The 26,293-nt window shown below is 42.7% G+C and overlaps 1 protein-coding gene across 1 annotated transcript in view; it reads right to left on the bottom strand.

The window, feature by feature from the left end:
* LOC138774246 (uncharacterized) overlaps nucleotides 1-26,293 on the bottom strand; it is a 75,994-nt gene that overhangs the window by 42,190 nt on the left and 7,511 nt on the right. The window contains exons 2-3 of the mRNA XM_069954955.1: nucleotides 13,456-13,534; nucleotides 12,329-12,810 (exon numbers count right to left, since the gene is read on the bottom strand). Of these exons, the coding sequence (XP_069811056.1) occupies nucleotides 12,329-12,810; nucleotides 13,456-13,534 (561 nt within the window). The remainder of the gene's footprint in view (nucleotides 1-12,328; nucleotides 12,811-13,455; nucleotides 13,535-26,293) is intronic.

The raw sequence follows: 26,293 nt of genomic DNA, 5'->3' as shown, positions 1-26,293 counted from the left end.
TAAATCTGGGCGCTTCTTTAGCCAGTTAAGCGCACATACTTTGGTGTAAGACAGGTTGCTAGAGGGTCTTGGAAACACTAGTGCTTTGGTGTCACGTAGTACGGATTTATAGAAAGTGTCATTAGCTCCTCCAGGGGGAATCTGGGGGGAGAAGGTAGATGGCTTTCCTCCTTCGAAAGGCTCTGTGGTGTGGACTAAAGGACATGGTGCAGCGCCTTCCTGTTCTAAATTAGCCAATGTATAGATCCCTGACGAGTCTTGAAGGGTTAATTCTTCGGGCCCGAAGAAACCCAGAGGGCCAATGTTATATTGTGGGTTTAGTTGTTCAGGGTTGTTGGAGGACGTAATATGGATATTGAAGAACTTATGTAAGTTGATCTTTCTTATGGCTTTAAAGAAATCTACTTCGAATCCTTCATATAAGAACTCTTCATGTAAGCCGTAGTTCAGACCCTTAGTTAATAATGTCTCGCAGCCGTCAGGTAAGGTTATCTCCGATATGTTAACTACATTAGGGGGATCTTTGGGGGGTGCCTTGGTTACCTCCAGGAGACTTGTTTCCTTTTGGGCGCTCTCTTGTGGCTCGCGTCTCCACCTCATCGAGCGCCCTCTCTGCCCTACACGAGTTACAGAGGACAGGCAGCCCATAGGGTACAGCAGCATCTGCTGCCGACGCTCCTGTTTCAACATGTTTGAAAGACAAACTACGCAATGATCAGCCGTCATGAACGATGTCGGCTGATTGTTGCTGTCAATTCCACGGGACAATTATCGGCCGTAACGGCCAATATTGGCCGAGCACGGACGATAATCGCTCCGTGAAATAGGGCCTTTACGCAAGCCTAGATATAGAAATCATAACGATAATGGTAACTCTAATATAAATCAAAGAAGATTTACTTTTTCATTTCAGAACTCTCCTATGAACAAGACCCTTAAAAATATCATCAAAAAACACTGGTATATACTAGAATAGGATAATGACATAAAAAACGCAGCCTTGAATAAACCTCTGTTCACATTCAAGAGAAGCACCACTATAGGAGACACATAATCCTCCAGCAGAGTAGACCGCACCAAATCCTGGCTGACACGCTCATTGCCTTCGGGCAATAAACGTTATGCCCAGTGCCACTACTGCCCTCAGCTCTTGACGCTTTCATACATTATATTAAGGGGAGTGGAATGTTTTATTAGGCAATTTATAACTTGCAAAACCACTCACGTGATATACGTGATAGTCTGCCCTTGCCATCACTATTATGTGGGGAAAACGAAAAGAGCAATGTGGATAAGGCTCAAGGAGCACCTTTATTCGCTACGCTCGGGAAAAGGGGCTCCTCGCTTAATAAATCATGTACGGAATGTACATGCCAATGACGCTAAATGTCTTAGGGTCATAGGCCTTGAAAGGGTAACCCCCCTCCCCCGGCAGCGGTGGGGATTGGTTAAAAATGCTGCTTTAATGCGAAACAAAATGGATCATCAGACTAGATGCAACAGGTGTATCTGGCCTGAATGAGAGAAATGATCTCAATGCCCTTCTATTTTGAATGTTACTTCGGCTTGTTTTTAAATGTGTTTTTGTATTCACTTTAATAATATGTTCACATTTATCACACACCTGTTATAAACACACCTCTACCGGTGTGACGTATGCCAGACCTGACGAAGCGTGTGACTGCGTGAAAACGTTTGTCTGATTGCACCCGCTCCTCCACCTTCCCCCTTCCTTGCCGTGTTCATCCCCGGACGAATAAAGCATTGTACAGCATCATTTGTGGTGTGCTTTCCTACTATTGCATAACTACTATAATACTGCCCCTAGGTACAAGAATATAATTACTATAATACAGCGCCTATATACAGTAATATAACCACTATAATACTGCTCCTATATACAAGAATATAACTACTATAATACTGCTCCTATATACAAGAATATAACTAGTATAATACAGCGCCTATATACAAGAAAATAACTACTATAATACAGCGCCTATATACAAGAATATAACTACTATAATACTGCTCATTATACACAAGAATATTAGTATAATACTGCTCCTATATTCAAGAATATAACTACTATAATACAGTTTCACTTCCATGGGGCACAATATTATAAGAGCAAAACAGTCTGCCCTCAGACTAGAAAAGGTTGTCCATATCACTAGTCTGCACTGTACCCACAGTCACCTGGTATCACACAGTCATCCTCATCATCACCACCATCAGGTAACTATAGTGCACTGTGAGAATCCTGCACCCAGCTTGTAACGCAGCTGAAATTTCAGTGCCAGCTAATGGACTCTGAAAACAAGAACATGTGTTGTTTTAGCAACTGCAGCTGTAATTAAATATTAACATGTACAGCTCAAGTCCTGACCGATAAATCAGACCCGCCATACTGGAGCACAGGACACTGGCCCTGACTGCCTGGGACTTGAGGTTCTAAAAACACCAAATGTAAAAACACTAAAGCAAATGGCAGCATGGCCACAGGGAAGAATTTTCATGCAGGTGGCACTGGGACTGAAGCTCATTTAGCCATTTGTCTTTGTGAATTCTGGTGCAGTTTAAACAAGAGAAATACTATGTCGACATGGTGATATTATTTATGCATCATATAGTGGTATTATTTGAGCCCTATATGGTGGCATTATTTATGTATCCTGTAGTGGTATTATTTGAGCACTATATGCAGGGCAGTTTCTAGGTCTTTTTTTGGCAACTGGGGAGATCTTGATAGTAGCTATATGGGTTGCCCCCTGTATGTAGGACTGCCTACTGTGCCCCCATGTAGAAATAATGCCTCCTGTTGTGCCCCCATATAGTAATAATGCCTCCTCCTGCCCCTCATATAGTAATAATGTCCCCTAATGTTCCCTGCATATAGTAATAAGGTCTCCTGATGTGCCCCATATAGTAATAATGCCACCCTGCTGTGCCCTCCATATAGTAATAATGCCTCCTACTGTGCCCTCCATATAGTAATAATGCCTACTGCTGTTCCACCATAGTAATAATGCCTCCCTGCATTGCCCACATTTGTCCCCAAGCATTTCCCCCTTAGTAATAATGTCCCACTGCATTAGCCCCCATATGTCCCCCTGCATTGCCCCCTGCATTTTCCCCATAAATAATAATATCCCCCTGCATTGCCCCACTGTGCTGTGCCCCAACACATAAAAAAAATATATATATATACTTACCTAATCCTGCAGACATGAAACCGGCCTTCCTCTCTTCTGATCTCTTCTCTACTCCAGCCCGTCACCTGTCATCACTGCCCCTGCTGGGGGATCCCTCTGCTGAAGAAACAGGGAGGTGATTGAGAGATCCAGGGGCAGCAGAGAGAAGTCGATGGGGGTCCATTGTACTGGGGAAGCTGCTGAAAGGGCGAAGAAGAGGCGATGATGCCGTGAGTCGGGCCCCACTGGGCACCCTCTAGCTGTTGGCGCCCTGTGCAATGGCACGGCCCGCCTATAGAAATGGCCCTGACTAAATGGCGGTATTAGTTATGTATCATATAGTGGTAATATTTGAGCACTATATGGTGGCACTATTTATGTATCATATAGTGGTATTATTTGAGCCCTATATGGTGGTATTATTTATGTATTATATAGCTGTATTATTTGAGCACTATATGGTGGTATTTTTTTTGCATTGTATAATGGGAATTACTTGAGCCCTTTATGGTTGTATTATTTATGCATCATATAGTGGTATTATTTGAGCACTGTATGGCAGTCTTATCTGAGCTTGGTATGGTGATATTTTTTGAAAATTACATGGTACTTTTAGTAATGATGCTGATATCTATGACATGAAGCCTCCATTTAGCGAAGTTGTATTCTCACAATACAGAGAAGCCAAAGATTCAGAGAGATTCATTACGAAAATTTACATTTCAAACACATCTGACTAATAGAATGGACTGACATCGAGGCATCTCTGCAGCACAGGAACAGTAAAGATTTGAACTAAAGTTAGGTCTGACAGACTGGTTGCTATGGGCACAATGCATACCAACCAAAAATTTTCTATAGGGTTGTCAGGCAGCATGCCTCCAATTACCTCCGGAGCTGTATTCACGTACGTTACATCTTCCTGATTACCCCATTCCTTCTCTCCCTGTAGAGGGCAACCTCTGTTGTGTTGCATTGTGGGAGATGTCATATTTCTTTCTAAGTGCAATTAACAATCCTTGTATAATGTATAATCACACTTCTGGTAGGAATGTTATATTTCCACATAAGCATTCAAGAAAACTTAAAATAGGCTATTGTGCCTTTAAATTACACACATCTCCCGTTAAAACATATGAAATCTATATTCTTGCTGTTGTCAACCATTTCCTCTGTTTCACAACACACCTCTTCCTCATGCAGAACAATAGGATCACAACCACCATCATTATTCTTCTAATGTTTTAAAAACAAATGAAAGGCAGATACTGTCTCATTGAGAAGGAAAAAAAAACACTTACATCTCCCTTTTATTCTTGTACACAGGGGGCAGAATTATAGCAGATATATTCTTGTATATAGGAGCAGTATTATAGTTGCTATATTCTTGTATATAAGAGCAGTATTATAGTAGTTATATTCTTTTATATAGGAGCAGTATTATAGTAGTTATAATTTTGTATATAGGAGCAGTATTATAGTAGCTATATTCTTGTATATAGGGATCAGTATTATAGCAGTTATATTTTTGTATATAGTAGGCAGTATTATAGTAGTTATATTCTTGTATATAGGGGCAGTATTATAGTAGTTATATACGAACTGGAGAGAATGGAACGGCTGCCATTCCGTGGCCCCCCTTCTCTGCTTGCGCACGTTTTGCGGGGATTGTGGTCGCTGACAGCCACAGTGATGTTTTTTGGTTAGGGACTCATGTGTATCAGAAGACCTGCACGTGGTACATGAGGCAATATGGTTTGGCCAAATTATATACTAACTTCTGATGTTGGTTTTAAATGTAGCTGAATAAGCTTTCGTGTCAGCCATGGGTGCAATGTGCAGCCATTTCTGTCTTTTTGGCTTGTGCATATTTTATGTATTCTGTCCCTTTTTTCATTGTGGCTAGCATTCGTGCTGTGTAAGACCCATGTGATCCAAATTAGCAGGAAGCACCTGTGTACATAAGGGGAGGATCTCCTAGTATTCTCCCATTCTACCTGCAGAGGAATGGAGAGAGGTAAGAGCTTGTTCACACTTGTGTTGCTTGGCGTCCACTTTTTCCGCCGGTGGCGCCTGCGGGGTTCGGGGGGGCCCTTTTGGGTCTGGTCCTGTGACAATGGGGTTGCAGGGCCATTCCGTGGCCCCCCTTCTCTGCTTGCGCACGTTTTGCGGGGATTGTGGTCGCTGACTGGCACAGTGATGTTTTTTGGTTAGGGACTCATGTGTATCAGAAGACCTGCACGTGGTACATGAGGCAATATGGTTTGGCCAAATTATATACTAACTTCTGATGTTGGTTTTAAATGTAGCTGAATAAGCTTTCGTGTCAGCCATGGGTGCGATGTGCAGCCATTTCTGTCTTTTTGGCTTGTGCATATTAAAGTAGTTATATTCTTGTATATAGGAGTAGTATTATAGTAGTTATATTCTTGTATATAGGAGTAGTATTATAGTAGTTATATTCTTGTATATAGGAGTAGTATTATAGTAGTTATATTCTTGTATATAGGGGCAGTATTATAGTAGTTATATTCTTGTATATAGGGGGCAGTATTATAGTAGTTATATTCTTGTATATAGGGGCAGTATTATAGTAGTTATATTCTTGTATATAGGGGGCTGTATTATAGTAGTTATATTCTTGTATATAGGAGCAGTATTATAGTAGTTATAATTCTGTACATATGAGCAGTATTATAGTAGTTACATTCTTGTATATAGGGATCAGTATTATAGCAGTTATATTCTTGTATATAGGAGGCAGTATTATAGTGGTTATATTCTTGTATACAGGAGCAGTATTATAGTAGTTATATTCTTGTATATAGGGAGCAGTATTATAGCAGTTACATTCTTGTTTATAGAAGACAGTATTATAGTAGCTATAGAGGGCAGTATTTTGGTTGGGGCGTGATGTATTTGTGAGCCTTTCTGTATTGTTCTTTATAGGGTTACATCACACACATGATTAATCCCTGTCAGTTACAACACGTTCTCTTAGCCCAGACCATTTATTAAAGAATTACAAAATATAGGTTAATGAACATTTCCTATTCCGGCCCTTTGTTTTGTCAGCCTTTAGTCACCGGCTTTCGGGCATAAAGTTATTAGCCTGGAATGCATCAACAGGACATTGCACGTATGATTCCAGGAGTGAGGCAATCTCATGAACTGAGGGATCTCCCCACATGGACTTGGATTTAAAGGGAAACTACACCTCCAGTCAGCCTCCTTCTTACAATCTATCAACCCTTTCAGGCTGGGAGCCAGGGCCGCTTTAACCAGAGGGCACATGGTGCACGTGCACCGGGCCCACTGGTTAAAGGGGCCCCCCGAGCAGGCTGGCCGTTGCTATGCACAGGGCTCCGGCCACCAGCCTGTCAGGGGGGAGCGCCATGGATGGGTAATCTACTTACGCCTCCATGGCGCCCCCTGCAGGGCCCCCCCGTCCGCCGCTGCCCCCGCCCGCCCGCTGCTGCGGTGGCGCTTCAGCAGCAGCGATACTGACAGAGAGAGAGCCATTGGCTCCCTCCCTGTCAGTCAATCTTGTAGCCGCACATCCTGCGGTCACAAGAGGCTGCACTCTCCCTCTAGCGCCCGACGTCACTGGACCGTCGGCGCGAGGGTAAGGGGAGTGCAGCCTCTTGTGACCGCAGGAAGTGCGGCCACAAGAGGGAAGAGAAGAGGAACGCGTGGATCCAGGTGAGTAAAAGTTTTTTTCAATGTTATATGGGAGGGGGAGCTATATACTATTGGGGAGCACAGGGGCTATATACTATGGGGGAGCACAGGGGCTATATACTATGGGGGAGCACAGGGGAGCTATATACTACTGGGGAGCACAGGGGGCTATATACTATGGGGGAGAGCACAGGGGGGCTATATACTATGGGGGAGAGCACAGGGGGGCTATATACTATGGGGGAGCACAGGGGAGCTATATACTCTGGGGGAGCACAGGGGAGCTATATACTCTGGGGGAGCACAGGGGAGCTATATACTATGGGGGAGCACAGGGGAGCTATATACTATGGGGGAGCACAGGGGAGCTATATACTATGGGGGAGCACAGTGGAGCTATATACTATTGGGGAGCACAGGGGTCTATATACTATGGGGGAGAGCACAGGGGGGCTATATATTATGGAGAGCACAGGGGGCTATATACTATTGGGGAGAGCACGGGGCTATATACTATTGGGGGGAGCACAGGGGGGCTATATACTATTGTGGGAGAGCACAGGGGGGCTATATACTATTGGAGGAGAGCACAGGGGGGCTATATACTATTGTGGGAGAGCACAGGGGGGCTATATACTATTGTGGGAGAGCATAGGGGGGCTATATACTATTGGAGAGCACAGGGGGGCTATATACTATTGTAGAGCACAGGGGGGCTATATACTATTGTGGGAGAGCACAGGGGGGCTATATACTACTGGGGAGAGTGCACAGGGGGGCTATATACTAATGGGGGAGCGCACAGGAGGGCTGTATATAACTGGAGGAGCACATGAGGGTCTATATACTACAGGGACACCTTAAAACTATGGAGGCACAGAGGGGTGTAACTATGTAGGGGTACAGAGGGGTGCAACTACTGTATAGGGGTACAAGGGACCTAACTACTGTATGTGTTGGAGCCTAAAATATTTGTCTGGCAGATTCTGGAGAGAAGATTCACAGCCAGGAGAAGACTTCAAGGTGGCCCAGGCTGGATGGAGAGAAAAAGAAAAGGTGACAGACTCTGATCAGAGAAGACGCCCCTGGTTAGTCACTGGATGTAACTGCACTCTGTTATAGGGTTAGGGGTAGTGTTAGGGGTCATGATGTGGCGGTATTATGTAATGGTATCATTGGTGATATCTTTCTGTTTTGTTTAGTGCAGTTTTTATGTAATATGTAATCACTGTATGGTGGAAATAGTGTTATAAGGTAACTACTGTATGTATTGGGGCTCTTGATACAGTGTGGGGGGAAATTTAGTACATTATACAATGTGCCGAAAGGGAAGGGGGGCCCACTCTTGAGGGCTGTGCACTGGGCCCACCAATGTATTAAAACGGCCCTGCTGGGAGCACATGGGAAAACTTATCATACAAAGCTTATTCCACATTTCTGCTGCAGTATTATAGGCTAGTATCGAGCAAATATCGCAGGATCACCCTGCATTGGGCCCGCTGGCTCCTCAGCTCTCTGCAGTTTTGGCTCGTCCTCTTTAGTACGTGACTGAAGTGGTTTCATCCCATTAACTTTACTTTCTAATAATAAAATGTGGCTGCAGTGGAAACTGGGACAAATGTTATTAAACCTATAGCCTGGAGTAACCCAGCTGAGAGCTGTGACCGGGCCAACACCATACGAGGGAGGGGGTGGTGAAGGCCTAGCAGGACGTCACAGGAGATCACCATTGCTTATCTGTATGGTGTGCGGCAAAGTGCTGACATGGCTGCATCTCGAGGCCAATACACCCAGGGTAGGAAAAGGACTCCCAATATGCTTGACTCTAGCAAAAGATAATGTTACCAGCAACAAAAGCAGCTAGTAAAGATTGTGTCTGCCTCTGGATACATTCATGACCCTACCAATAATTTGATGGAGAAACATATAAGCCATGCCCAGTTCCAACAAGACACAACTTAGTGTAACCCCTCGCTTTTCTCTCTTAGGGTCCTATTACATGGAGCGTTATTTAACTATAATGATCGCAAACGAGATTGTTTGTCGTTAACCTGAAATCATTCACCATATTACACAGAACGATAGTCGTTAGTTATGATCGTTACTATGATCGTTTATTCCTTCTAATCCCAGCAAAACAATGGGCAATGTGCAATTACACTGAACGATAAGTGAAAAAATGTGAAACTTGAGTGAACGAATGTGAAATTACAGCGAACGATTAGCGAGTGATTAACGATAATTTTAGGTTCAGGTCTAAATCAACGATCGACGACATACGAACAATTTTTTCGTTCGTTGCCTGCAATTACACAGAATGATTATCGTTTAAATTCAAACGATATAACGATTTTTTGCACAATAATCGTCCCGTGTAATAGGGCCCTTAGGCTCTGGATACTGTGTCTCTGTCTCACACCAACTCCATTACTGACTAAAGACCCTCTCACCAGGAACTAACTAGCTTATATAGGAGTGGACGGGTCTAACCTCCCATTGGTGGGGAACATTCCAGAAACAGGAGAAGGAAGAAGAGTAATAGGCTGTTTGTGTGTGTAGTACCTGCACCAGTGATTAGTCAGAACAGAACAGTGAACAAGGCAAAATTAACCCTTTCCCTTCAGCTGTACACAGAAACAGAGAAGAGTGAGACACCAAGTGGTAATAGTGCGGAAATGCACCTATCATCCCAGATGGTGACACCTGACAGTTACCTTTGGACAAGCAACAGACAAGACAAAATGGCACAATTGTACTGGGACACTACACATGGACTGTGTGTGATACTATAGCTCAGTCCTGTAATGTGTTAAGGCTGAGCTGCAATACCATATATACATTAAGTATTAGTCCTAACAGATTAAGAAATATATTGTGACAAGTCAGTATATTCTTGAGACACTGCAGGAAGCGGGATGGATAGAAGTTACCCCGTTAGACATTGGACATAAGTCTATGTTGCAATGACAAGGAATAGAAACTTGAGCCAAGTTGCAGTTTAATCTTTGTTGGTCATTATAACACAACAATATATGCCATGCCGTATACAAAGACTGCTCAAAGTGAACCGATCTTCCATTATGCTATATTGTAGAGTCCAAAAATTAAAGGAAAAGACTAGGAATGAAAAGACTTCTGTCTACTTCTATATAAATGAGGCCGTCCTATAAGGAAAAGCATTTCCCTGATCTTTTTATAAGAGAACAATTACCTCCCTGGCTGAGGTCTGACTTGTTGTGCTTGGTACGCCGCACACTCTATGTTATTAGGATGTGAAGGTTTTATTGCTAAATCTGCACTTGCATGTTCTGGTAGCTTCTGGAATCTTCTGGAACTAATACTGTCTGGTTCTTAAGGTGTGACCTGCTGTCTGGAGCTCATGCCTGTCGGGTGGCAGTGATGACCTTGGTTGGTCAACACTGCATTGTACTGTTACTTGGCCTTGCTAGGTGCCACCAGTCCAAAAACAGGGGTTGTTCCACAATTAGGCCACAGGATAAAGAATAGGGGTCCTTTCAGACACAGATCACAAGTAGACACATAGATCAATGCCCATTTCAAAAGAATATTACATGGATGGATCACTCTGCGGGCAAGGGCACAGGAGCGATCACTAGATTGTTTGTGTGGCCCTTTACTTCCATCATACATTGGTTGACAACATTGGTTGACACGTTTTTAACCTCCTAGTTTTAGGCCTAGTGGCAAAAGTAAAAACTGCAAGATTTCAGGATTAGTATCATTGATTATTATCATTATGGGGCCCTTTACTGTACCACAGGTCCTCACACTTTCAGACAATCCTGTGACAGGGGGACGAGATGTCTGCCTATATGTATGTAGAATTTGTGTCAACTTCTTAAGAGGTGGACTTGCCGTTTAAATCTTCCTTTGTATCACTGGCTGTATAGACTTGACACAAAGCCAAGGCACGTAAACAAGTCGTAGTGCACGACGTAGACGAAGACAATAACTGAAGGAAATAACATATACTTGACATTCCACACCTGACAGAGCCGCATGTTGCCTCAGGTCTCTGCAAATTCCTCAACTTGACCTTGAACGTCGTGTTTCTTGTTTGTAAAATAAGATAAAACAAGTGTAACAAAGAACAACAAAAGGCCAGGCATTCTTCATCACTATAGCTGGTGTGGCCGCCCTTTCTAGAGATGACTTATGAGAACGGACTTCATCAAGTGTTGCCCAAGTTGACGGAAAATTGACCCTCGAATGTTGGCAAAGACAGTAACCATTTTTGAGCACAACAGGAAAATCACATGTGATTTATTGTGTGGCCTTGGCGTTCACAATGGGAAGCCTGACAACAGTAGCGGTAACTACTGGACACAACACCTCAGCAGAGATAAGCTGCTGAATACCCAGAGCGGAGGAATCAAAAATGTTGCCCAAAACCTTTCTGATAAGGAGGCATTCAGCCAGAGAGCTCGGAAATATAATGTTATTGTTGACACAAGGAAATTGAAGGAACGAGAGCTTGGTCAAGAGAAGAGATTCATTATTGAAGAAGGCGGCCGAATATACACTTAGCTGTTACATATAGAAAGCTTGAGTATAAGGAAAGAATGTCTCAAGGTTCAGAGACATTTTGACACGGATGTCACCCATTGCATCAGATCCTTGATGGGACATCTCAATGGCATCTATCATAAAAGCTTTTTAAGTTTTACTTTAGATGGACAAGCTTCAGGTTTGAGGTGTTACCTTAGTAGGGCAAGTTTAAGGTTTTACCTTAGAAAAACAAGTTGGAAGTTTTACCTTAGAAGGACAAGTTTGAGGTTTTACTTCAAGTTTAAGGTAATACTTAACTAAAGTTTCACCTTTGAAGGACAACACCTCACAGGTTTAACAGGGCAATGGCAAACTTCTGCATACTTTTGCACCTAGTATTCAACTAGAAAGGTAAGCAATGCTGCTGTGACAATTCGTGACATGGAATGTGTAAAGGGCCTTTTACAAGGGTGATCATTGTGAAAAAAATCGTTAAGTTGTTCGAATTTAAGCAGTATTTTGGTGTACACGCGGCAACAATCCAACGACAAATGAAAATTCATTAGTGTCATGTGATTGACCACATCTATTGAGCTGACCTCAAAATCATTGTTATTTGTTCTCAAGTACTTCAGTGTAAACGCTCATCGTTCACAGTGCGAACGCAATTATGAAAATATTTACGACTGTAATTACGATCTCTTTAATGACTTTTCATAGCGATTTATGTACGTCTGCTTATCGCTTAAAAGAAAAAATAAGTGTTTGCCATTCACTAAACGAGCGCTTAAGCAAGTTATCTGTATGTGTAAAAGGATCCTAAGTTTACACACAAGTCCTGTAGATCTACTAATGCATTGCCACCTATAGTACAAGAGGAACAGGATCCCGCATAGATTGACCAACCATCTGCATACTCACATCTAGAATGAAGTCACACCTACCTGTTGCATCTTTTCCAAATCAAGGCTGGGTCTGCTGTGTTTGTCTCCATATCCCTGTCTGTGTCTTTTACATGGCATTCCTTGGTCAAATGTGGAGCCCATACTGGTGAAAATAAGTGGCCGGGAGGCTGAGTTGCGATTTAGGGGCTGTAGTCTCTTAGGAGGGGAGGCACTAAACAGGACGGGACTCGAACTTCTGTGCAAACTGTCGGCCTGCTCAACAGGCCTGAATGACATGGCGCACAAGTGTTTGACTTCCTCGTCACTGGATGACGTGTTGTCGCTATGGCAGCTCAGTCTGCTGACCTGAGACCACTTGCGTTTCTCAGCTGCAAATTCCCTGCTGATTCGTTCAAGCTCCTCCTCTGAGCTGTGCCGGTCCAGGCCGGGGTGAAAGATGGTTCTCACTTTACAGCACTGGTTGCCTTGGTTCTGCAATTGGTTGGTGGCCAATGGGGTCAGGATACAATTTCGTCTTCTCTCTGTCAAGAACAAGAAATAAACAAAAAGCTTAGAGGAGTTTGCAAGATCCTTACTTCAATAAGTCTTCATCCCTGTACCCTACTTGGATATATGAATGTCATAGAGAGGGTCCCCCATATAGGACCCCCTTTTATGGGCCGGACTCAAGCAAACATTCAAACTGTGTCTTTCCCTGCCTCAGCTCATCCATGACAACAACTTAAAAGAGCACTCCCTAAGTCTGGTATTCTGGCTCAATCTCATGGTTTTGAATACCAGTCACAACCCATGAACAAAAGGGGGTGTGCTTTCTTAAAGACATATTTCTAGAATCTCAAATCCAAACCATATGACCTATGGACATCGAAAAGGGGGACTCCCTGCTTATGACACCCACCCTATTAGCTGATGCAGAGAACAATGTGACTCTTGTGTGATGTCATTTGTCAGGTGACTAATGTTGTCTATTTCAGGACTTTGTCTCGCTGTCCTTGTGACAGTCCTGAGAAACAAGTAATATAGTTGGCGCTTATGCAAATTTGTAACAAAAGGGGTTCTCCCAACCATTCTTTGTGGAAAGGAGGCAGAGCCTACAATGTGTCAGATAACAGGGAACAATAGATGACATGAGCAGGAAACCTCGGATGCCATCTTCAGCCTCTAACCTTTGTCAATCTGTGCAAGTTCCTGGTTTTCTCCTTCAGAGTCGTCACTATTGTCCTCATCGCTCGGGGGGTACGAAATCTAAAACAGCAAAAAGATAGACTATAAACAAGCAAGTAAAAAATAAAAAGACACTCAAGGTAAATACATCAATGATGACAAAATATGGGCTTTGTGAATGTGTTTACCCACTAGGTATGAACAGGAATATTTCCATACACTGACTGACAGCAGAGCTCTTACAGTGATGAGGAACTGAAATATCAAGTATGTTAAAAAGTTGCAAAAGTTTTCAATATACAGTAATAAATCCAATCAAAATTGAAGTTTTTATCTGGAAACTCAACAAGCTGGTAAACTACTGTTGACAGATCTTATTCTTTTTATGCATGTCTGTTTACAACTTTGAGCTCTTACTATCATATAAGGATCCATATAACATGCAATATTAATACCCACTAAATACTTAAATTAGGTTGTCCAGTGATAGAGCACTATTATACAAGGTACTGCATAGAGATGAATATTAACAACAAGATTAGAGATGAGGGAACCTCGAGCATGTTTGAGTCCAACCGAACCCGAACTTTTGGCATTGAATTAGCGGTGGCTGCTGAACTTGGATAAAGCCCTAAGGCTATGTGGAAAACATGGATATAGTCATTGACTGTATCCATGTTTTCCAGACAACCTTAGAGCTTTATCCAAGTTTAGCAGCCACCGCTAATCATATGCTGAACGTTCGGGTTCGGATTGACTCAAACCCGAACCTGGTTTGCTCATCTCTAAACAAGATCCATCAACAGCAGCTGGCCAGCTTACTGATGGTTTCGTGTCACCAACAGAAATTTTTGCAAAAGCAACAAAAAAAAGGTCATAAAGACTTGTTGTACAGATGGTGGATTTTGTGGACAACAGAGTGATGGAAAGTGCCCCTTTAAGGCTTTGGCGGAGCTCAGCTCCCCTACGTCCACGCTGACAATCCCACTTCCTAATTACTAGTCCCGATTAATAGATTACTTATTGCGCTAAATGTTCCTGGAAGGTTTACTGACCCATAAAAACCACCATAAACTGGATCCTGGAAGCAATAGCCTCAACGCCTTCCAAAACGCTGTATGAGCTGAGCCCAAAATCTATGATCACAGGTGGGGGAGGGGAGGGTTACAGTGAGCCCCTCTGAGACAAAACTGTCTACAGCCAGGACCCTCCAGAATCACAACGCAGATAATGTAAAGTATATGTGATTTCTAATTCCCCCCCCCCCCCCCCAAATCGGAAAAATAAATCACCAATAAATGTCATCAGAGTCAGCGTCTTTTGCCAAGATCTGATTTTATCCAGACATGTTTAATGTTTCTAGAAAAGATGGGTGGAAACCATTATGACTGCAACTACTGCCCTCATTGGGTATTCAGTGAATCGTGAATAAATGTACCAAATTCATTGATACATACCGTTATACCCCAGTAATGTAAGAGTTTGGGAAAGCTGTGCAACAACTCAACCCCAATTACAGAATTCCTTTGAGTTTTCACTCAACTTCTCCTGACCAGATCTGTCATTCAGTGACACATACCCTTTACTCCAGTACTGATACATATCTTTTATGCAGGGGTCTGGGAAAGTTGAGTTACAAATATTTTGTCCTTTACTTCAGCTCCTAGTTATTTACTCAACTTTCCTTGAGACCCGAACAACAAGTCTGTTAAGTTATGATAATGCTAGGATATAAATCTCACCTCTCACTTCAATACTAATTATACCTCCCCTAATGGCACTTAGAGAGGCTTTCACTCAGATTTCTATGCATTCTGAACAACAGCTCTGTAAAGTTGTCTGTAAAGGAATACGTAACAAAACCACCATACTCTGGTACTAATTCAGATGTGTCATTCAGGAGTCTGGAAAAGCTGGGTGACAATTCCTATGGCCCCCATTATAGCTCTCACTAATAATTTCACTCAGCTTTCCTTGAATCCTGAACAGTAGATCTGTTAAGATTTTTTGCTAATATACATCCCACTCCTTTTAAAAACTTTCATTCAGCAGTTTGGGAAAACTGGGTGACAACTATTATGACTCCTCAATTACAGGCACTTTTCACTCAGCTTTTCTTTAATCCCACACAAGAAGCCTATACGTTTATTTAGCGACACGCTATTGATTCTAACACCAGTCCAGGTTCGTTATTCGCGAGTTTAGAAAAGTTGGGTGACAGCTATTAAGACCCCAATTACAGCTACTACAGGGGGATGACTAAGCTTTTTTAAACAAACAGTCCTGTGAAGTTTTCCAGTCATACAGACACCTCTACTCTAGTACTACTCCAGGCCTTCCATTCAGGAGTGTGGGAAAGCTGAGTGACAACTATTATATACATTTCAGATATTTTCACTCAGCTTTTCCTTTATTCCTGAACAATAATACCAAGTTATGGAGTGGGGGTCTAAACAATACCTGTACCCAGTGTAACACTCCACAGCCCCATAGACCCCAACTTCTGGTATGGAGTAATTGCCCCTCTGGGTCTATACAATCACTGCACCCCGGAGTAATACTGCACAGTCTCACTGGGCCCGGCCAATTGGTATGGAGCGACTGCCATGCAGGGTCTCCACAATCCCTATGCCCCGATGTAACAATCTACAGCCTTGCTGGGCCCGGGCATGTAGTAAGCGTTTTGGCAGCCAGTCCCGGTGACCCTTTTGCCTCGTCCCATGAGCTTATTAACAGGAAAACAGCTTCAGATTCAGAGCAGCCTTGGTCTCGGCCAAGAAAACCTCCAACCTTCCAGAGCCGCTCCTAAGGTTTCATTTTTATTAGAAATCTGGATTTGTCATCGTCAACATACAAAATGACTGAAAAACAACGGCGGAAATGTCACACAGATTCCTTGTTACCACTGCAGGGTAGGGAACTGGCGCCCTTTAATCAATGTATCGGCCATTGTGATTCTGACAGGAGTAGCTGATGAGATAGCAAATCAAAAAAGACATATTGGGAGTTGTAGTTCTACAATAGGCAAGTGCGTAAAGAGTCTATGGGGGGAGTTATCAAACATTGCAAAGGAACAGTTACCATAGCAACAAATCAGATTACAGCTTTCATTTATTAAGGTAACTAAAAGTGAAAGCTAGAATGTAAAGGGCCCCCCTTTATAAAAGGGGGACACACGGGATTGCGCCCCCACCCCCCTTTTTAGTACAAGTTTGGTTTTACATGTATGTGGTAGTTGTTCTCTCCCCCCCCCCCCCTTCTTTCTATTCCTACAGGTAACACAAGCCTTGGAGATTCTGCTTAGCAACAGTCAGCGTTGTGATTGGTGATTACAGCTGTGTGGGAATACAGTGAGCTAAAAATAGAAAGGTGCCCTCTGTTTGGATTGGTCAGCTGGCTGAGAGCGGGAGATTTGGAATGGTATTTATAGGGGAGCCGGCTCTCAGCTGTGTCAGTCAGAGTAGCTGTACAGAAGAAGCTGCTCCCACCCGCCCTCCCTTATGTTCAAGGACTTTGTCGTGGCACTTTGATAGAGGGGGTATTGTCGCCCTGCTCTCAGGGCGGGCATGTCCTTCTGTTAAGCTATGGCTCGGTTATTTATTTATTGATTTATTTATTGATTAAATTATTTGATTATTTATGATATTGGTGCTTAACAGTGTATTTGCTTACCCTTATTAAAGTGCCACGGCCTTTATATTCCAAGTGCTTGTTAGTCTTATTTCAGGGGGGGTATTGGGGACTGCATTTCCGTGTGGTTGGTTGCTACAGGCAACTGGTCCACTGCACTAGGCCTGATATATGTCCCCCATGACTATTATTATTATATTAGTTATAGTATACATAGGCATTATTAAAGTAGTTATATTCTTGTATATAGGGGCAGTATTATAGTAGTTATATTCTTGTATATAGCAGCAGTATTATAGTAGTTATATTCTTGTATATAGGGGCAGTATTATAGTAGTTATATTCTTGTATATAGCAGCAATATTATAGTAGTTATATTCTTGTATATAGGGGCAGTATTATAGTAGTTATATTCTTGTATATAGGGGCAGTATTATAGTAGTTATATTCTTGTATATAGGAGCAGTATTATAGTAGTTATGACACGAACTGGAGAGAATGGAACGGCTGCACATCCCATCTATGGCTGATACTAATGCCGCTAGGCCTATATTAAAAATCAACACCAGAGTGTCTGTATATGAATTGATCAAGCCATATAGCCCCGTGTACCACCGCGCATGTCCTCTGGTCCACACGGGTCCCTACGCTAACTCCACACCGTGTCGGTCAGCGACCGCCAACCCCGCAAAGCATGCACGTGCAGGGAAGGGAGGCCATGGAACGGCCCTGCAACCCCAATGTCACATGACCAGACCCAAAAAGCCCCACCAAAACTCAGCCAGCACCACCGGCGGGGAAGGCTGCCCCCAAACGACACAAGTATGGATATGGTATTACACTTACCATTGCTGCTCTCACAGAATGGGGAAGACATAGGGTCCAGACATGTGAGCACAGGCATATCCTGCTAATTTTGGTCATGTGGGTCTTATAAAGGAGTGCTAGCTGTTCAGAGAGGGAGAACTGTAAAACACGAACTGGAGAGAATGGAACCGCTGCACATCCCATCTATGGCTGATACTAATGCCGCTAGGCCTATATTAAAAATCAACACCAGAGTGTCTGTATATGAATTGATCAAGCCATATTGCCCTGTGTACCACCGCTGACTGGCCCAGTGTGGACTTAGTGTAGGGACCCATGTGTATCAGACCTGCACGAGGTACATGGGGCAGTGTGGCTTGATCAATTCACATACAGAATTCTGATGTTTTTTATGCAGCCGAGAGGTACTAGTATCAGCCATAGGTGCGAGGTGCAGCACTCTTTTTCTTCCCTGAACCGTATTTTGTTTCTCTCTTTTCTTCGTGTTTTGCACTCCTCCTGGTGAGACCCACATGACCGCAATTAGCAGGAGACACCTGAGTGCTCATGGTTTTAATCCCTCCTGTCTGTCCCATTCTATCTTTGATAGCTATGGTGAGTGCAATACCTTATCCAGACTTGTGCTGTTTGGGGGCAGCTTCCTCCGCCGGTGGTGCTGGCTGGGTTTTGGTGTGGCATTTTTGGGTCTGGTCCTGTGGCATGGGGGTTGCAGGGCCGTTCCATGGCCTCCCTTCCCTGACTGTGCACGCCTGCGGGGGTGGTGGTCGCTGACCGGCACAGTGTGGACTTAGTGTAGGGACCCATGTGTATCAGATACCTGCACGAGGTACATGGGGCAGTGTGGCTTGATCAATTCACATACAGAATTCTGATGTTTTTTATGCAGCCAAGAGGTACTAGTATTAGCCATAGGTGCGAGGTGCAGCACTCTTTTTCTTCCCTGAACCGTATTATAGTAGTTATATTCTTGTATATAGGGATCAGTATTATAGCAGTTATATTCTTTTATATGGGCAGTATAATAGAAGACATATGCTTCAGGTTGTCAGAGTGCTTGGAGACTGTGTATTGGTGACAAAACCGAGGAAAAGACTGGCAAACTGGATATTTCGCTGACCATTATCCTTTCCCTAATCCACTACCAGATTCATTTTTCTGCATTCCCAATTATATGATACTAGAGAAAACTTTCTGCATTGATCACAGAGCCAGTTTCACTGTATGACTTTATTGGTTGTTTCCATTACTCTCTCCATACATCAAACATGTGACACATTTTGTGGTCTGTATGTAAATCATCAAAATGCAAAAATCTGCAAACCCATAAAGTGATTCAGTTTAACCACAGACATGTGCTTTATGTTAGGAATCTTCACGACTCTTACAATCTGCAAGTCCAGATCTCTATAGTGACAAGAATGATGATCGACACAACGGTTCTTTTCTATCAGATTATGATGGTGGAGATGATAGTTTATAGGATTTCCTGGAATACAGTTTAAGCGCATGAAATGTTCATGTTGAGGGTTTCCCATGTAAAAGAAACTGTCATCATATATTATAAAGTGACAAAGTAAAAAATGGATGCTGCTAGAGACAATCCTGTGATCCACCAGCAGAATAGTGAAAGCAGCTCTGAAGTATAATAAAAGGATATAACTCAGGATCAGTACAGGATAGATAATATAATGTATGTACACAGTGACCCCACCAGCAGAATAGCGAGTGCAGCTCTGGAGTATAATACAGAATACAGGATCAGTACAGGATAAGTAATGTAATGTATCTGTTGGCGCTATATAAATAAAAATTATTATTATTATTATTATTATTATTATGTACACAGTGACCCTACCATCAGAATAGTGAGAGCAGCTCTGGAGTATACTACAGGATGTAACTCAGGATCAGTACAGGATCAGTAATGTAATGTATGTACACAGTGACCCCACCAGCAGAATAGTGAGTGCAGCTCTGGAGTATAATACAGGATGTAACTCAGGATCAGTACAGGATCAGTAATGTAATGTATATACACAGTGACCCCACCAGCAGAATAGTGAGTGCAGCTCTGGAGTATAATAAAGGATGTAACTCAGTACAGGATAAGTAATTAAATATAAAATGTGTAAAATGGTGATTAAGAAAATGAATAAACTGAATTGAGTAGAAATACAAAAAGATATTTGTTTTGCTTTAGTAATCAGATTTTTTCTTTTGTTACAGTTTAGTTCTATTAGGAGTAAAGCATTTGTTGTAGATGGGGTAAGTTTTCTCCTCCTCCACATGGAGGATCAGCTTTGTCAATATGTAACAGGGAAAACGTGTTTAGTGATCAGAACAAAACCAGCTGACAAAACCATGAGTTCATATAAGGGCGATAAATATTGCAGCATACAACCATGCGCTGACTTCACTGTATACTTCTATAAACAAAAGCCACCATGCTTAAAGCAAATGTACCATCAGGTACATTTTTTACATTAGCCGATTGTTACGGGGATGCCGGTGGTGTGGTCCTTTTTTTTTTTTTTTTTTTTTTAAACGCCACCCGGTTCCCACACTTGCCAATGTTCTTTAGCCATGCACTAGCTCTCTGCACTGAGGGCATGCCGCCATCCCCCAATGTGACGATATCCCCTCCCCTCTGTGATGTGGCTCCATTTGAATCAACGGATGCGCATTAGAGAGGAGGGGATACGGTCACACTGAGTGGCATCGGGCATGCCCCCAGAGCATAGAGCCGGGCTAGTACATGGCAAAAGAATGGTGGCAAGTGCGGGAACCGGGTGACGTTTCAAAAAACAAAAACAAAAAGGACTGCACCACCGGTTTACTAATTAAAAAAAAAAAGCACATTGTTTTGTATTATCACAATAATTAGCCTTGTACATCAAAGCAGATTATTCCGTTATCAGCCACATTAAGAGTTGGGCATCCTAGATTCAGAGGAGTCTTTATCCCCCTGACAATTCTTCATGTTACACATTTTCAGCATGTCCAATATGCTGGGGTATTATAAGCTCAGGACTTTAGGTTCATTGCCCCTTTAAGTAGAGGCGAAGGCTCTTAGTGAACAATGTTCTCTATTCAGCCGGGCAGAAATGATCCCGCAGCACTTGGCTGAGAAATTACCATGTAAATCTAGATTATTGGCACGTATGGCAGAGCACCTGGATCTGCTGGCCGCTGACGGCAGCCGAGGAGGTGTCGACCTGACAAAGCTGCATCAATGGGGGCTCACTATAGAGATGTATATAGGACACCACCAGTCCTGGCTGCCAGAGAGAAGAGGATGGAGACCGAAGATCAGTCGTGGGTGCAGACTTGGAAGGGACTGGAGGAGATTATAGACTCACTCTTCACATGTTACCCAGCTTTCCCAGGGTCCAGATTAGACAGTATGTATGCAGGAACATACAGCTGTTTGCAAAGACATTAGGAAAGATGGGTGATAACCTGTATAGGAACTAATATTGCAGCCATTTTAGTAGTCACCCAGCTTTCCCAGATACAGATAACCAAGTACATGGCCTATTATTAATAGCATGGTGCTCTTGGCAGGATCACCAAGCACCTGGCATCACATATTTTCAGGCTTTCTCCCAGACACCTATTTGTTTCCATGTGCAGAGAACCATATTAAGCGCTGGAGGATATGTAATGTGAACAAGTGAGCAATTTCTTGTCTGGTTCGGAGAGGTCTCCAGCACAGTAGGCTTCCATGAGGCATTCCTCTAGCTGGTGTCTAGTCTCTTATATGGGCACGGGCCAGGCATGCTTCCATGCCACTGATCATGGTGCAGGAGGAATGCACTCAGAAAGGTTTAGTGTCCGTTCCTAAAGAGCAAATTAATGGAGACTGACAGTGCTAATAACAATGAGCTGATCCGCTGACGTATGTCACCAGGGTTATGATCCATGAGGTCTTCTACTGCAATCACATCCAGAGCTGCATTCACGATTCAGCTGGCATATACATCACAGTCCTGTTCATGTCAGTGGTGGAACCATCATTTCTGTCCAAGCTAAATGCAATAAGTATTGATGTCCCATCACAATCCGCTACTGATCACGGTTCACAGACCCCCTGTATCTGCTGACTTTTCTTAGTGATATATCAATTGATGGAAAGAAAGGGCACACAGAGCAGAGATCCAAGAGCACATTACTCTCTGGTTCATGGTGCAAACACAGCATCTCCCACAATGCCTCACAACAGAGCATGCTCTGTATGAACAGTGGTTTGCATGAAGCCGGAGTTAACTGGGGGTGTGTAACCCAGACTGTTCTTTAATTTAATTAATTTTTCTATAATGCTGCCGAGAACAAAATACAAAGTGGGAAATCTAGTTAAAGGACAAAGTCATTGCAAAGAGTCATAGAGACTAACTTTGTTCGGGGGTTATTGGCTGGAACCCCTTATGATTGTAATGGTTACAAGGCCTAAGACGCCCACACTCATTAGAGAAATTTCATAGATTTAAGGGGAATGAGTGGACAGGCTCTGCTCAGTAGAAATAGTCCTTTAATTTACAGGAATTCCTTACAATTACAAAAACACGTCTGCTTTCCTCCATAAACAGCACCAAACCTGACCACAGATTGTGTGTGGTATTACAGTTTAGCTGCAGTGTCTGACATAACCTCATAGACAGAGGTGACACCAGTTCAAGAAGAAAGCAGCCATGTTTTTCTAACCATAAACAACTCCTTGTAAAAGAACGATACATCCAGAAATGCTAAATCTCCTGATGCTTTAAGCGCTTTTCTCCGGCAGCTGGAATACTCGGTATCTGAAGACGCCAAGTGGCACAGAGGAGTCAGCCAGTCATGACACGCCGCTCGCTGCCAAGCTTGGAAAGAAACAGCAAGTCTTTAATGGAAATCTACTCCCGCTAACTGGTCCTTAATGGCTCTGACAAATTTACCCAAAATGTCCCCTCTCAGTACATAGAAAGTGAACAAATACATCTCATACAGAAGGGCGGCCATTCAGCTGGGATCAAATATTCACTGACAAGACAGCAAGAAGCTAGATGACTTATACCCTAATCCTAAAAGTCCAAGGCCACGGCTGGCAACAAGGTCTTTTGCGGGATGACTCCACACTGAACGAGAGACGGAAAGTTCAGTTCCACCTAGATCAGCAGGCGTGAGGCCTCCACATTGGAACACTGCTCAGGAAGAGGGTTGTGGGAAGAGAGAAGCATCAAAGGTTTCCCTTACAGCAACACTGCACTGGACGAAGAGAGAGGGAGATCTCCAAACACTTATCCCTGTATGTGACATCCAGAGAGGACACCTGGACATAGGGAGCATAGGAGCAGTATTATAGTAGTTATATTCTTGAATATAGGAGCAGTATTATAGTAGTTATATTCTTGTATATAGGAGCAGTATTATAGTAGTTATATTCTTGTATATAGCAGCAGTATTATAGTAGTTATATTCTTGTATATAGGAGCAGTATTATAGTAGTTATATTCTTGTACATAGGAGGCAGTATTATAGTAGTTATATTCCTACATATAGGAGGCAGTATTATAGTAGTTATATTCTTGTATAAAGGGGCAGTATTATAGTAGTTATATTTGTGTATATAGGAGCAGTATTATAGTAGTTATATTCTTATACATAGGGGCAGTATTATGATATAGGAAGCAGCAGCCTCCCTTCTTCTGGCCAGGGCCCTGGCTGGAAGAAGGGAGGATCTTGAAACAGCTATTCCAAGATTTGGAAGACATCTTATCGGTGAGTGCTAGATTTACTCTACTTTTGTGCAAGATATGCTTGTTTGTATACAGAAATTTTTAGGTGGCAGTGCCGGCTAGCGTTTCTACTGTATTATAGTAGTTATATTCTTGTATATAGGAGCAGTATTATAGTAGTTATATCCCTGTATATAGGAGCAGTATTATAGTAGTTATATTCTTGTATATAGGAACAGTATTACAGTAGCTATATTCTTGTATATAGGAGCAGTATTATGGTAGTTATATTCTTGTATATAGGAGCAGTATTATAGTAGTTATATTCTTGTATATAGGGGCAGTATTATAGTAGGTATATTCCTGTATATAGGAGCAGTATTATAGTAGTTATATTCCTGTATATAGGGGGCAGTATTATAGTAGTTATATTCTTGTATATACAAGCAGTATTATAGTAGGTATATTCTTGTATATTGGAGCAGTATTATAGTAGTTATATTCCTGTATATAGGAGCAGTATTATAGTAGTTATATTCTTGTATATTGGAGCAGTATTATAGTAGTTATATTCCTGTATATAGGAGCAGTGTTATAGTAGTTATATTCTTGTAGATAGGGAGTATTATAGTAGTTATAGTTATATAGTAAAAAAAATAGTTTAGGTCTTTAAACTTTTGAAAATGGAAACACATAATAAAGTCTCTTTATCTTGTTTGTTAAGGATCTTTTCTAAAGTGATTATGAAATGATATGTATAACACATTGCTTTGACTGTTCTTCATCAAAATGACATTAGTGTGTGTGTGTGGGGGGGGTCAAAATATAGGACCCCCACTGAACACAGCGAGAAAGGGTCCAGTTAAATCCTATGGGACTGATGGAAACAGCATTATGGGAAATCCTTGGATCTGTTCTCTGTCTCCATTGATCATTAGGAGAGCATACAACGTTACCAGCAGCAGTACACTGTGGCTGTGCAGTATAGTTGCAGAGACAGAGCCTACGTGTAGAATAACACCTACTCACTGCTCACCGGAGTAAACTGAGAGTGCATGACCGCAAGTGATAAGGAACAGAGCGGGTGTGTGGGGAACTGCTTATGTAACATGTTCTAGATACATCTCATGTATTCTGACCTTGCAGCTGCTGAATTTGTTTTCTAAAAACAAGACAGATATAGGAAGGCTTCTTTATCATCACCCAAAGCATTCTTGTCTGAAATACTCTGTGCTGCAGGTAACCATGCTTTAAGCTGGCACAGCACACTTTCTATTCAGAAATCCTCTGTGCTGCTGCTCTTTCAATGTGACCAATCTGTGACTTTCCACTAAATTAACATACTCCTATGCTGAAATGCTCTGTGCTGCGGAGACCCTTCTCGTTCCACTTTTAGGTTGTGATTAGAGATGAGCGAATCGGGTTCGGGTTCGAGTCTATCTGAACCCGAACATTCGGTATTTGATTAGCTGGGGCTGCTGAACTTGGATAAAGCTCTAAGGTTGTCTGGAAAACATGGATACAGCCAATGACTATATCCAGGATTTCCACATAGCCTTAGGGCCTTATCCAACTTCAGCAGCCACCGCTAATCAAATGCCGAAAGCATTCGGATTGACTCGAGCATGCTCGAGGTTCGCTCATCTCTAGTTGTGATGTCTTACACAATCAAAGCAGCCTTTTCCTGAAATGCTCTGTGCTGCTGTTTTCTTCAAAAATTCAATATCAATATTTAGATCATCTAGGTCAGATTACTTTGCTCATGGTTATTCCATGTAATATGTATTGGATCGGATGATTAGTCCACAAGCAGCGGAGCTGTTAGCTGTGGTGGATGATGGTCTTTCTGGTTTAGAAAAAACCCTCGGGTGGAGTATGAGATAGTTCACAGAGGAGAGAGCGACATAGGGCAAGCAGGTGACTTCAAAATTCAGTGAGGTTAATGAACGCCAGTGTTCCTGTCAAGAGCGATTGACCGAATACTGGCATAGGCCAAGCCAAATTATAATTATGGGGGAAGAAAATCATAAAGTAAAGGCACAGGGGGCATCACAAAGCATGCAGATTACCCAGGGGGCACCCTAAAAAATGCAGAACCCGAAGGAAACCCTAAAGGCCCCCTAAAGCAAGTGGAGGACCTAAGGCGCACCCAGAAGGGAGAGCACCATATGGAAGGCAAAGGCCCACAGGAAAACCTGAAGGAAGAGGAAGGCCCAGCGGGCACCCTGAAGCTTTTAAAAGGCTCATTAGGGAAAATGAGAGGTACAAGGGCGGCTGCAGGGTGACCCTCATAGCCAGGAGTCATCCATACTTAGGATAATCCTCCCTGGCTCTCTGTGTTTTCAGCCCAGGCCTTCTCTCTTTCCTCTTATCCGTTGTGCCATCATTCCAGCTCACAAAGGGCTTTTTGTGTATCACACCAGCGATCCTAGAGGAGCGGAGCCAGAGCTGAGAAACCTTCATGCCTGGCTCCCCAGTCCCTCGTTTCCTGAAAAGCTGCAGTCGGGTCCACGGCCAGTGGTAATGAGTCAGGTCACATCCTGAGGTCATGGATATCATGGGAAATTTACTGCAGATTTCAATTCGATCCCTTTAACACTTCATTCGCTGGTAAGCAATGAAAATAAATAAATAAAATCAATAATCTGATTGTTATGGATCAGTACAAGCA

Source organism: Dendropsophus ebraccatus, chromosome 15, assembly GCF_027789765.1.
Source record: "Dendropsophus ebraccatus isolate aDenEbr1 chromosome 15, aDenEbr1.pat, whole genome shotgun sequence".
NCBI lineage: Eukaryota > Metazoa > Chordata > Amphibia > Anura > Hylidae > Dendropsophus > Dendropsophus ebraccatus.
Note: the sequence above shows the minus strand (reverse complement) of the source record. Positions and strands in the feature narration are given on the sequence as shown.